The 13,831-nt window shown below is 40.2% G+C and overlaps 2 protein-coding genes across 2 annotated transcripts; one reads left to right on the top strand and one right to left on the bottom strand.

Moving 5' to 3' along the window:
* Window positions 1-3,860: 3,860 nt before the first annotated feature.
* Window positions 3,861-7,995, top strand: LOC136423509 (uncharacterized). The gene is made up of 4 exons (XM_066411694.1): window positions 3,861-3,949; window positions 5,728-5,809; window positions 6,633-6,761; window positions 7,462-7,995. Exons 2-4 carry the CDS (start codon window positions 5,730-5,732, stop codon window positions 7,601-7,603), a joined length of 351 nt encoding a protein of 116 aa, XP_066267791.1. The 5' UTR covers window positions 3,861-3,949; window positions 5,728-5,729; the 3' UTR covers window positions 7,604-7,995.
* A 662-nt stretch (window positions 7,996-8,657) lies between these two features.
* Window positions 8,658-13,443, bottom strand: LOC136423507 (fibroblast growth factor receptor 1-A-like). Its single transcript, XM_066411693.1, has 4 exons — window positions 13,366-13,443; window positions 12,591-12,808; window positions 10,749-10,886; window positions 8,658-9,462 (listed from the first exon to the last, which is right to left on the bottom strand). Exons 1-4 carry the CDS (start codon window positions 13,432-13,434, stop codon window positions 9,264-9,266), a joined length of 624 nt encoding a protein of 207 aa, XP_066267790.1. The 5' UTR covers window positions 13,435-13,443; the 3' UTR covers window positions 8,658-9,263.
* Window positions 13,444-13,831: the final 388 nt, after the last annotated feature.

The following is a 13,831-nucleotide window of genomic DNA, read 5'->3' as shown; positions in this document are numbered from 1 at the left end:
TATGATAATGGCTGCACCATTCCCAAAATATAACTAGTCACATGACCTCCAAACGATTACGAAGCAACTTAGAAGAAATTCTGCTTGTCTTTTCCACCTCGGTAATTTGTTCTCGTGAAGACGTGATGTGCATGGGTATGGGAGATAATCATTTGTTAGTACGGGTATATATAGTGGCGAGAACAAACAGCGTGTGGCATTCAGACAAGGAGATCATCCGACGGTACGACTTCTCTCTACCGGCCACACCAGCAGGAGACGTACGACATACAAGCTAAGGTAGGACTCCACATGCAAGTCGTCTCACTCTTGCTTCGTCTCGCACTTGTAGCGTGCGTAGTCCAGTGGTTAGCGATTTTACCTCTGGAACTAGAAGCCGCGAGTTCGATCCCGGCTGTGTCGCTCAACCGACATGGGCATTACTGGAAAGGGTCGCAGTCCTTAGGACGTGACGTTAAGCCGTGGTCCACTGTTCATTGTGCTTGTCGAAAAGAGCTAGGGGATTTCCCCGGTACAATGAACCTGTAAATAATGTGCATAGTGTCTGTCTTCTCTGTCACGACCAGTGGAGGATTAGCTCTTCAGTGAGGTAAACTGGATCATGGTCACTTTCCTTTCTTTTCGCTTACTCATGTAAACATTGCTAGAAAGGCTATGTTTCATATTAGCTACTCCTAGAGTGCATCACCTCTGTGTCCTGTGTTTTCTTCAATTGTTTAGTAAAAAGAAAGAAAAAGAAAAAGACTTTTTCTACGGCGAAATACACGAAGTGGATTTGTTCTGTGTGAAACGTACAAACGTACTGTGAAACTCTACACGTACAATGGAATCAAATGCACTTATCAAAAAGATTAGGGGTCGACCCAGTTTGCTTGACAAAATACGCGAACCTCAAGCCCCCCTCTCACTGGACCCGCAGCACGCTGGCGTCGTCGCTGCAGCCGATAGAATTGGCAAGGCACTCAAAGAATTTTATCTACAAAAAAAATGAATCTTTAATAAGCTTTGTGTGTTTTAATGTCTTTTGGTCATACACGTACTTTTTTAATAATATACCCATTATAAAGTCAAGGGTAAGACAAATCCAGTATAGGACGCAGAGACGCCACCAGCGTTCCACAGATCCAACGAGAGGTTTTTTTTTAGCGAAGCTGTGCACATATCTTTACTACCTTGAAAAAAAAAAGCATCATGCTTACTCCTCAATCTGAGGTTCAACCGCTTTACTTTACCTTTTCCTGTTATCATCTGCTAACTTGTGCAATGGCTAGTGGGTAGAGTGTTCGCCTTGTATACGGTAGGTTGTGAGTTCGATCCCTGGCCGGGTCATACAAAAGACTTTAAAAATGGTACATATTGCTATCTCTGCTTAGCACTCAGCATTTGGGAAAGAGTATGGAAGTTAAACACGCACCACTACCAGTGGTAGCCCCCTGCTATAGTGATTGCACGAGGTTGTGTGGCTCAAGGGCTACTGAAATGGAGATAGGCGCCGACCTATGCACCATCGGTGCGGAAAGGAACTTCGACTGACTTAATTTGTTGACGCCTGTCAGCATCTTTCACTGACTCCGCGCACGACAAAGGGGCTCTAATCAAAACATATGCCATTTATATGACCACACTCTGACATACTAACCAAATAGAGTTCACTAATACAATTATTTTCCAACAACATTAGACCAATGCATGCCCTATTCTCACCCGAACCTTTCTATCTCCCTCTTCATCTAACAGGTCACAAATGTTTTACTACCGTATATTGAGTTAGAATGTTGACGTGACAGTGAAGGACCGATGATGGTGCCCTGTGGTACACGAGCCAGGTTAATGCCGATGACGACACTAATATAATAATAACAAAACTCTCGTCTTGTGTGTATGCTTTAAAAGTAATCTCTTTGTGAAAAAACAATAAATTGTAAATTTAATACTCATACGTCTCAGTTTTAGTGGCGGAAGGAGGTTGAAGCCGTACTGTAAAACATGGAAATTGTACCACGAGTATGATATGCCCTCAGTCTCACTGATGCCTACGTTTGCGAAGGGAACAGAAGCCCCTTGGCGTTGATGAAGGTTAGACATCCAGGTAGTTATAAATAGTTACACAAGCAACTAGATAGAATTTTTAAAAGATACTGACGAAAGATATCGGATGTTGTCTGAAACGTCTGACTGTTTCAAAATTTTATCCAATTGCTTGAGTAACTATTTTTTTGGAGAAGCCCCTAATGTTCGTGAATTGTCTGACTGCGTGATCTAGTCTTGTCAGACGTATATGTAATCCCCAATATTGTATTTCGTCGACATAATCGTAACTACCTACCAAGATCTGTCCTACGGCCGCCAGTTTGCCAGCGGAAGATCTGCATGGAAATGAAGAGATTAATTTTGGACAACTAGAGTCAGCCATCCATGGTGCCCCAACGACCCAAAAAGAGGTCAAGGGATAGGTGAGGTGAGGTGAGGTGAGAGTCAGCCAAACAGACGGTGCAACGTTGAGCGTGGTTTGGGATCATGTGGCGTAACGACAGGGTGTTCGACCCAGAAATCAAGTGGTAAAAATATGAAATTAGTTGAAATTTGGCAAAGAAACATCTCTTCTTGAGACTGAAGTATCTCAATGCGTTTTTCACATTCTCACCAGCGATTGCGTTGACTTAAATGCTAATTGAACTTCCCTTTTACTACTGTTTGCCTCCGACAAGCTTCCAAGGGTGTGGTCAACTTGAAGTCAACTCCGTCGCTAGCAAAAATGTGAAAAGCAGATCAAGCTACTTCAGTCTCAAGAAGAGATGTTTCGTTACATTTGTACCAAATTTCAACTCATTTCATACAAAAATGAACCTGTTATGTTACAAAAGACTTTTTTTTTGTACCACCCTCGTAATTATCCAGTGATGTACAAAGTTGTTCTGACTTAGTTAGCATTCTGTTCACTCGACTGATGGACTTCTAATAAGGTCTATGTGTGCACAAAGAAGCATCAATATAACGCAGAGTTGCAGCTAAATCTGGTTATACCAATAGAGAAGATAAATGTGCGTGAAAAGATGTGATAGACAACCTCTTAAATCTAAAACCACCTGTGAGGCAGGGACAGCTCGTAACTAATGTCATTAATCAGGAAAGCTCCTGTCCTGAAAGACTTTGAAAAGACGGACTAATTTGACAAAATCAGTGTTACTTAGCGATTCTTTAAGATGATGATGTTATCTAACTAAAACATTCGCTGCTGCTTTTAAGGACGTTACGAAATTGAAGCACTGAAATCCCAGCGATGTCGTGAATACATAAACGGATGACCCCTAGCCTCACTGGAGGCGATATTCTTGTGTGGTAGCGCTAGCGTGTGACGCAATCGGTAGGTTGGTTCGCCCACAACTGAGAAGTCCCGGGTTCGAAACAACCGACATGCCACGACTTTCCTCACTTCACTCAATGTGTAAATCAAAACATGTAGGCCTTCCATCGGCTTTGTTACGTTTTTATTACAATCTGTCTCATTTAGTAAACCATGCTGTCTTGCATACAAGTAATACAAGACGACGGCTGTGATTATTTTTAAGAAGACCGATTGGAAAAAGTGTCGAGGAAGAACATCATTAAATGATCACTTATTGTCCAAATTGTGTTAACGTCAATATGTGGTACGTCTCTGTGCTCATTAGTACATTGCATTAAAGAGTTGGGCATTAAACACCGTCACAATTGCCACCGGCACAGGATACATCAAGTCAAATTAAAAAGAAAACTCCTCTTGTTCATTATCAGTCCCAAGTCAGGTTGGTAAGCTCTAATGTATCTACAGTACGGGATATTGGAGATACTTTTTTTCACAACCAGTAAATCTCAACTGCTGACGTTTCGGCTACATATAGTGGCGAGAAGCAGTACTCCAGTCAGAAGCTCTGAAGAAGGCGTCTGACAGACACCGAAACGTCAGCAGGTGATATTTACTGGATTTGTAAAAAAGAATCTCCAATATTCTATGTTCTACCAACCTGATGAAATTATTTTCGGATATGCCTACAGTACAGACTTTGAGATATGCATCACAGCCCCGCGAGATTTCGCGGGACGTACTGCAGGATAGCCCGAGACGTCCCGCAGAATAGCGCGGGACGTACCGCGAGATTTTTCAGGAAATCTCAAAAGGTCCCGCGGGACGTCCGCGGGATAGCGCGGGACGTCCCGCGGAACTTGATGCATATCCCGAAGTCTGTACTGTACCTCTTTGTTGATATTATACCTTCCGGGCAAAAACCTGACTTCAACAGTTTTCCTCAGTTTGCTTTGCCCACTATTTTATATTTCATAACCGCGATCCGTTAGTTCCGTTGTATTTCTTCCAGCGAATTTGCCTGTGAAATTTGACCGATACATGTAGCATTACTTATATCAAGTTTCTCTTATTCCATACCTTTCACCCATATTTGAAAGTACTATATATTTTGCCAAATAACAAAGTTCAACTTCCACTTTGTATGATGTGCTCCGAGTTATGATAGCAGAAAATTAATCTTATTAGAATCGCCCTCCATCTATTCACTTCAGGAAGGTACTGACAAAAGCAATAAATTAAAAGAAGCTTAAAGAATAAAGAACCAGAATTCAAATAGTGCCGGGAATTACGGCTTGAATAAGGGCAAACAATCAGTTCAGAAATCTTTCACCTGTTGCTTTTAATGCCCGCCGACTGTCTGAAGACTACAGTTGCCTTCATTTGAAGCCCGAACTACTGTCTTATAGCTTGCCCCACCTGGCGTGTTACTTGACAGGACAGTTGTCTAGCACTTGGAGGTGGCGCGCCCACTAATTAAATTACTTCAGCAACCAATCAAAAAAGACTAATCATGTGTCATTGAACATATAAGTGCCATGCACTGCTACCCTCGGTCTGAGACGTGTGTGAGTTAGCGCATTGTGTCATTTCTAATCACGACGCCGAGTACAAATATGGCGCTATGTTTTAATCAACTGTTTGACGATTATTGGATCCTACGGAAACCGTGTCACTGTAGGTGGTACTGCGCATGCTCAGTTAATCTTGCTCTCTGAGGTCAAAGACACGTATGTCAGTGATTGGTCTGTGCGCAGTTGTTGACGTGTGACCTGAGGCATGATGTATTGAATATGAGCGGCAAAGCCGGCTGTGTTACGTCATCCGTCGTGCCATCTCTAGCACCTTGGCATGAACTCTATATCATATATCAACAATTGACTTTCGTTTATCAGATTACGTCGGCGGCAACTTAATTATGAAGTACTTTGAGAGTCTTCCGTTGGAATCTTGAAGACCCGTGGGGCCGTGCCCTGCATCAATGCATGCGCCACCTTTATTTAGTCATTTATAAATCTCTAGGGTGGTCCCTTCAGTTAATTTCTTAACGCTAGCGCTTCTTTCTTGTAGAGTTATGAAGAAGGACATATAAATAGGGGGGTTACTATTTAAAGTGCAATTTTGCTGATATACGCACCTAGAAATATGGAGATGGTCTATCTGAATATGAAAATGTAAAATTTTGGAATTCTTTTTCAATTCTGACACCCCTTGCGGATCTTACAATTGAAAGTTGGTATTACACCCCCCCCTTATATTACATCTCGTCAGGAGCTTTCATTTTGCAACAAACGATACGCCAAATCATGTTTCGTTCAGGGACAGTGTTTGATTCTATGCCTGGTGGTGGTAAGATATTGATTCTAATATTTTTCTGTTCACAGACATGATAGCCAACACCGTAGCCGCTCTCACCGTGTGTGTGGTCGTGTTCTGGAGCATGGACCACGCGGGAGCCTTACCAAGGTATGTGGGCAATAGAGTGCAACATTATGTTACCACGAAATACCCCTTCTTTAACACATTCACGGATGAACAAAAAGCTATTTTTCTCTTGAAATCACAGAACCCACAAATTATAGAAACAGTGGGACTTTTCGTCTTCCATTGTCTCCAAAAAAGAAGTCAAACCCAGCTTGTTTAGATATATTTAGTATTAGTAGTCTATTGTTACAACAAAGTCAGTCACAGTTCACTGACGCATGTATGTTTTTCCTATGTTTCTACCATGTATTTGCAATTAGCCCACGGGCATGAACTTGCAATAAAACTTATTATGAAAATAATATCATTCAAACATGGTACAGTTTATGTTGTGCTCTGATGTCTACGGATGCTTGATTTAAATGTCAGATTCAAGTACGATAGACCCCGCTATTGTAATACTACATGTTTTTTTCATGTGCTCAGAAAGTTTGATAGGCGGCGTGATCTATTTGCCTAGGAGTGCTTTGCATAAAGTAGTCCAGAAGTAATTGGGTCAAGGTTCCCTAGCTGAAATCCTTCTGTCTGGTGATTGTGTACATGAACATGTAACAGTTTATCACCATGGAAACTGTTTTACGAAAGCAAAACAGGTCATATCTTTTTGATGCACAGCTCCTCCCTAGTCCAGGGAGTGCACAGTTGTGTTATCCTCGAAACGTCAGGAAGAAAAGATGACACCTATTCTATTTTGAAAATCAGTGAAAACACCCCGAACGTTAGAAAATTACAGCCAAGTTGGCTTTAAATTAATCAGTATCACCTGGCCAATAAAATGATGGATAGTCGTGTTGTTCTCCTTCAGACCAGCTGATGACACTGACAACCCCCTGGCCATGACGAACAGCGACACGCGGCGGATCGTGTCGGTACTGCTACAGGAGGTGGACCAGCTGGCAGCTGAGAAGCTGGCCGCCCAGAGGGTGTTCGAGCCGTAAGTTTCAAACTACCGACTTGGAGAATTTCTTCTTTTTTTCATGGCCCATGTCTGTTGAAAATACATCTAAATAAGATGTATCGTAGTGACATTGTCGCCGAATATAATTTACCGGGAGATTTTTTGAAAATTCCTATCGACATGAGAGTGTGTCCATTTTCTCCAGAGTTAATTGAAGACGATTGTATATCCGAAATATTCTGATGTACGTAATTCACTATACAAAAGGCTATCATCTTATATACTAGAATTTATCTCACTGGACTTGAATAGCACATTTAAGTACACCTTGACATGTAACAGCCTCTGCATTACGTTAGAAATTCTTCCAATGATTGTAAAAGCTCATGATCCCATACTATACACTCTTGTTTCAGGTAGAATGGTCTTATAGGACTTCTGTAGATATAGATGCCATACTTTGTACCTTGTACAATTGTTGTGCAATAAAGTTATTATAAAAATGAGGGCAACAAATATCCCTAAGCAGTAGGCGAGGAGGGAGATGCCATGATCGTTTCATATCCTATCCTGGACATTTACCTACCTGAATTCAAGTAAAGGACCTTTCAAGGGGCTGATGCCAAATTTCCTTCGGGGTATGTAAAACCTGGTGCCGACTAGCTGGCCTAAGTCGACCCTGGCAACAGTCTGGATCCCAGGTTATATTAACGTATCTTTGTTTCACTTGTGGTAGGGGTCTCAGGAAGAGAGACTGTGCAACAATGACCTGCTTCAACCAGAGGCTAGCCCATAAACTCGCCCTGGACAACCAGGGGACCAAAACAGCGGACCCGTACAGCCCTGGCCGCAAGAGACGGTCTGCTGAGGAACAATGATCACGGAACGACGTGTTCAAGGTCGCAGTACACAGTATTTATCCGCGACCCCCGGGGGTCTGTGACGCGGGTACAAAATGTAGTGCGGCCCAAACTCTTGAAGACATGTGTAAACCGTGCTGTGTGGTGTAGAAATATGACGGATTTTAGACTGTTGGATTTGAATGGTGGACCTTTACCTCTTTGTGTATACATGTAAATGCGCCTTCTTATGCAAATGCCTCTCGGGGTGAGTCGGCTGCTGTTTCAAAGTCGGCGTGAGGAGCCGATACGCCGACAGAATTTTTAGATTTATCTAACTTTTGTAGGTTGTACCCTAAAATCAAACATATTCGTTTTTCGTATTTCTCAAGTGCACCGCACTATAGTTTTTACCGTGTGGAATCCAGTCACCTTGTGGCCCTTAACTATAGAAATCTCCGTAGGCCGAGAACTGTGTTCTGCTACCTTAACGGCAAAAATATGTGTCATGGAAGGCCGACTTTAGCTGTGACCACCTCTTGAACAAGTATTACATTTGTCAATTCAGTTCTGACAGACAAAAGCTTATGATTGCAATAGGAAATCTAAAGTTAAAGATACAGAAAATCAGTCAGGCAAAGAATAATAAAAATTAACTCCTCTTTTATGCATTTTGAGATATGCTTGCATTGTCTGATAGGGGTGTTTTGACAAGTGTTGAATAATCATTGAACCATAGGGAAACGTTCCAGTGGTTGTTGCAAGATGCTACTGTATTCCTTTTAGCTCTTTTAGCTACATTGTTCACTCCCCCTGTTTTGAAATTCAAGTAAAAAATAAATATTGAACCATTGAGAAACGTTACAGTGTTTATTGCAATATTCTACTGCATTCCTTTTAGCTCTCTTAGCTAAAGTGTGTACAATTGAATGTACACGTACAATTGGATATCATATACCTTATATAAAAGTGCACGTTATGAATGGTCCTAGCGAAGTTACAACTCGGAGCTTTATTAACACACAACATGGCGGAGTCAATGATGAAGACGACTGAAGAACACGTGATCCTTACTTTGATGTCATCTACCAACTCTAAGGCAATGGGAGAAAAAATGCACTGACGACATATGGTTATTACAAAAATCAAGTCATGCACTATGTACATAGCATGCATTATTACACATAGAACTATAGACTAGGGCGATCATCATACTCATAATCATATAAGATACGTTAACGGACACCTATACTGTACTACTTCTACACAAATGCTTGGAGACCGTCACCAACGGGCATCATATACATTCCGTAATAACACTACCTACAACAATGAGAGACATTCATTGAATTTGTCAATCGAAACTTAAGCCGAGTTTTTATTAATGTGTGACGTTACGCTTTTTGGTTTGCTATTGAGTCTAAGAATCGTCATAAATGGAGCTCGAAACATCACAATGAGTCACATCTTTCTAAAAGATGTTCGTGTGAGTCATCCATTGCCATTGTCTTTAAAACAAGACCATGGCACGTCCGGATCCAGGACAAAAGATACGAAAACCGGAAATTCTGCTGTCGCACCGAGGTAACACATCAGGGACACAAAATAAACTGTGACCTTTGTAATCCGAAAGACCTACCCGCAAACCAAATACCATTGTAATACATCTAGAGTTTCTTGAGTTATGTTTTTGCGTGGCTTAACCATGTGTTGCATTAGTAAGTTCATTTGGTGGTCCCTCCCCTGCGATGTCGACTTCAGCTGTGACGCCATCTTCCATCACCAGATAGTCCACGTCAGCTTCTGTCGCGATCATCTTGTCCAGAGCCAGGTAAAGCTGCTGAAAATCAGGGCGATTCTCCTCTTCCCACTCCCAGCAACTCAGCATCATTTCATATCTGAAATGTCAAGGAAAGCACATACGAGTGGTGATCAATAAGTTCTCGGCCTCACCCAGAAATAAGGTTCGCATCTCACATTTCGGGGCATAATTATGTAGTATGACATCTTTTAGCAATATCCACCAAACTTCAAATTATTGTGGCAAATACTTTTTAGTCGACGTCCATTTGAAAACTAGTAGGTGATTGATGAGAAAAACAAGGGTGCACTGTGATCCGAGCTGTGTGGGTCGAGATCCTCATGTCATAAATCGGTTTAAAATCTTCAAAGACATTGTCAAAATGTTTAATGAAGATTCCCTTCTCATTTCAACTAAAAAGAAGTGGTTATCTGACTTTCAGCAGGGCAAGTCGGCCCACACACTTCAGGTAACAGCTCAATTGTCCATGTTTTTATCCTTCTACCTCACCTAACGTTACAGTGTGTCGTCAGCAAATTAATGATCACAGTGATTTGAATTTTGGTAGACATTCATAAACGTCTTCCGACCTTCAAATCATACCCTGAAAATTTGATTTGTGCACCTTATTTCTGAGTGAAGCCGAGGACTTATTAATCACCCCTCGAAGGCCAATAGCTGTCAGTCATAGCACTTATTATTGTTACCCTAAATCTTTTTCTACTACTACTGTGCATGAGTTTAGTCGGAAGTATTTTTGTTAATATTACGTGATATCATTTGTTTTATTTCATCTGTATAGTTTTTTTATTACTTTTTTTTTCTCCTGGGGGTGCGGACCATGTACGGAGTCATTACGTATGTATACATACAACTCTGTTCCCAGCATCTCCCAGATTTGTTCCAACAAGTCTCTATATACATATATAGATAAATGAACTTAAAAGAAATGCAGTAGTAATTCATCAATCATCAAGCAACGTTTGAACAAAAACTAAAAATACGAGATGTAAAGCCTACAGGCCTAAACATAAAACACTGGCTGATTGAAGAAATGTTGCAAATTTGTATCAAATTTCGCGATGAAGGTGGAAAATGTTTTGTAATATGTACATATCATAGTGCTTGGGCAACAAAATGCAAACTTACAACCAAACGCAAAAAAAGTGTTTTAACTATCAAATTTACATATGTATAGATTATTCGTAGAGAATTTCATATGTATACAGATTGGCCTATATTGTTGACGCATTAATAGACTTTACTATATTTGTGGCTGTTACTCATACCTAAAGCTAGCAGCCGATTCAAGCACCCGATTCTGGCTAGAGGAAAAAAAGCATATACATCGTATACATGTCTTAATCGTTATTTTCTACTCACAGCTTTACAGGATAGCCAGGTGGCCGCGGCTCCCTGTACCCTTCCCTCAGCTCATACACGAGCTTGTTTGCCTGAATCCCAGGGTAAGGAACATTCCCTAGCGTGCCGAGCTCGAACAGCACAACTCCAAACGACCACCTACGGGCAAAACGAAAGTTTGAAAACAAGCTCCCTTGCTTTTTAGATCATGTAAGATAGTTTATAAAGTCCCAGTGTCTATTCCTTCTGTATCTATAAGGCCGGTATAATCCTTCGGCGCAAAACACCAGCTTTGCAAGCATGTGGCTCGAAAGCAGCTGGTTATTGAGATTGTAGATTGAGCTTGAAAATACTGCATGTCAAATACGGTGGAAGACGAAACACACTTTATTTCAAGTTGCCCCTTCTACAATCAAGAAAAAAAGGCGCTGTTTGAAGAGGCCACCAAATTCCATCCAAATTTACCCATGTTTACAGACAAAAATAAAACTACTCTCCTCTTAACATCACAAAACCCACACATTACAGAAAAGTGGGATCAGTCGTCTTCCACTGTCTCGAAAAAAGAAGTCAAACCCTAATAAGATAGAATTTAGTGTTAGTATTTAGACTATAATAGTCACATGCTATATTGTTATCAATTGTCTGTCCGTCCTTTCATGTTAAATGTACTTGCAATTAGCCTACGGGCAAGAACTTGCAATAAACTTACTCGTATTATTCGTTATATGTTACACCGAACGACCTGTCGCACCTAGCCTTTGCACATGTAACTGCAAGCGCTGTTTGAATCTATCTAATGAGGATGCTCCTACAGTACTCGTGGTAACCAGTTCAACTGTACTTTAGGGAAAACGAATTTTTGAACCACCATTTGAATCATTGAATCATTTAAATCGTTTTAAATTATAATTAACGAGTTATACCACCAACAAACAAATTGATAAAACAAAAGGTCCACTTCAGCTCCAAAGGAACCCCCCCAGAAGACCCATCTTTAAACTTGATCTTCGTCTCCCCAACAGAAACTTAACTACCAACAATCAATAACACCCGTCCATGGCATCAAGGGTTATATCGCCAACACCATGATTCCACAAATCCCGACCAAAAATATACCCTTCTGCCTACGGCGAAGGCAATGGGGAAACTCCTATATTACATATAATCAAACATATTTCTGAATATGTTTCTTCTTGCCCGTGTTACATGACATGTATATCATCCAGGATTAATGTAGAAGGTGAAATATGTTTTGGGGGACAAAATTATAGGATTCAGACAACACCATATGGCGTTACCGTATGTATGCTGCCTATCACAAGGGGTGTCATTTTTCTATGGGCTGGATATTAGATGCAACATGCAACATTTTATACTCATCACAATTTTAAACCTTTTCTTGACAATTTTTAACATACAAATGTGAACATTAGACATTCAGGTAAGAAAAATAAGAATAGAATTGAATATTTACTACTGGACAAATACATTTAATAAACTCAGACGTTTCAAGCGCCCATTCGGTCGTAAATTTATTAAGTCATTACTTTACATGATTAGTTCAAACAACGCTCTATCACAATGCATGACAACGTCCTTGATGCAAAAATACGACGTTGTTGTGAGGTAGGAACTAACTGAAAATCGTGGCCAGAGTTTTTGTAGGCTCGCAAAACTAAGGGGATCATCGTATGGCACGATTTTGCACGCTTTTAAAATGCTCAAAGTATAAAGTTATTACGCAAATGTGCTAAACAAAGTTATTAAATGTACATGTAACTACCGTAAAGATTTCATCATATTTTCATTCATTTTTGGCCCTAATATTGCTTTGGTTGCCTTTAACATAGTAATACTCACACATCACTCTTGCTAGTGTACCGGCCCTCGCGAAAAAGCCTTTCTGGAGCCATCCACTTGACAGGAATTCTCTGCTCTTCCGACTGCCGCGTGTATCCCCTCTGGTAGATGTCAGTGGTCAGACCAAAGTCTGCAATTTTTACGACGAGATCGTTCCCCACAAGTACGTTTCTTGCCGCCAGGTCACCATGGATATATCGTGCTTCTGATATGAAGATCTTGAAGATTTGAAGAATACAACGTTGGCAAGTAGGTTATTCTACTTAAAAATCAGTAATTTATTGGGTTTTGATATCTTGAAAAGAAAGTATATCTTTAAAATTATGGTAATAATGTAGCATTATGTAACAGACCATGCTAATTTTAAGTTAATGTCAGTTACGTACAAGAGAGCATAAACAGCAGTAAAGACCTTTCATTTTCCCCGAAAAATTGGCGTCAGAAATATGCCTCACTTGCCTGAATTACTACATAGAGTGAATTGTATCAAAGCTGTCTATCCATTTTACTTTGAAGTGGATCATTTATAAAAAATCAAAGACTTATGCTAGCCCTTATTGTTTGAATAATTATGATGGTTTTATTCTATACGTCTATTTCGTACTATGTTTAATACTTGTTGCCGTACATTATACTGTGTATCATTGTCTTTCAGTTAAATTCTTCTTTTTCTTTAACATTAAGTCAATGGAATAGAATTAGAGTCTAGCTGCAGTAATAACTGGTTTAATTTCTTTATTACTGAAACGACAGATTCTAAAATGAATATATTTACCATTCCATTTGCCACCTGCCTGGCCACCTGATACACATTCAACATTTTGAAGTTGTATATTGGGTCCATGATTCTTTGCCTCAGCTGAAACACAAATCAAAGACATAACATGTTTCAGACGTTGATGATTATGCTAATTCTGTGAACTTTAAGTGTTGTTCCAAAGTACCATCAAAACATATACCACTTGAAGTTCCTTGTTCATAAACTGTTCATAAAGGTTTCCAGTGTGTCATAGAAAGACAGTGGACAATAATGGGACACTGATGAAATAGAACAGAAATGAATGATATAGATACAAAGATTAACAAATAATGAGCAAATCTTATCATCTTTATATTCTAATTAGTCGCTTTTTACGTATACGTTTAAAGGGCAGCATTACATTCATCGAACATTGGTGCTCGTCATTGATGATCATTAAGTTAAAATTTACCAAATGGGCCAACAACCATGGTGGGAAGAA

The sequence above is a fragment of the Branchiostoma lanceolatum genome, chromosome 17 (genome assembly GCF_035083965.1).
Source record: "Branchiostoma lanceolatum isolate klBraLanc5 chromosome 17, klBraLanc5.hap2, whole genome shotgun sequence".
NCBI classification, from domain to species: domain Eukaryota; kingdom Metazoa; phylum Chordata; class Leptocardii; order Amphioxiformes; family Branchiostomatidae; genus Branchiostoma; species Branchiostoma lanceolatum.
The sequence above is the reverse complement of the archived record's forward strand: the minus strand, read 5'-3'. Positions and strand labels throughout refer to the sequence as shown.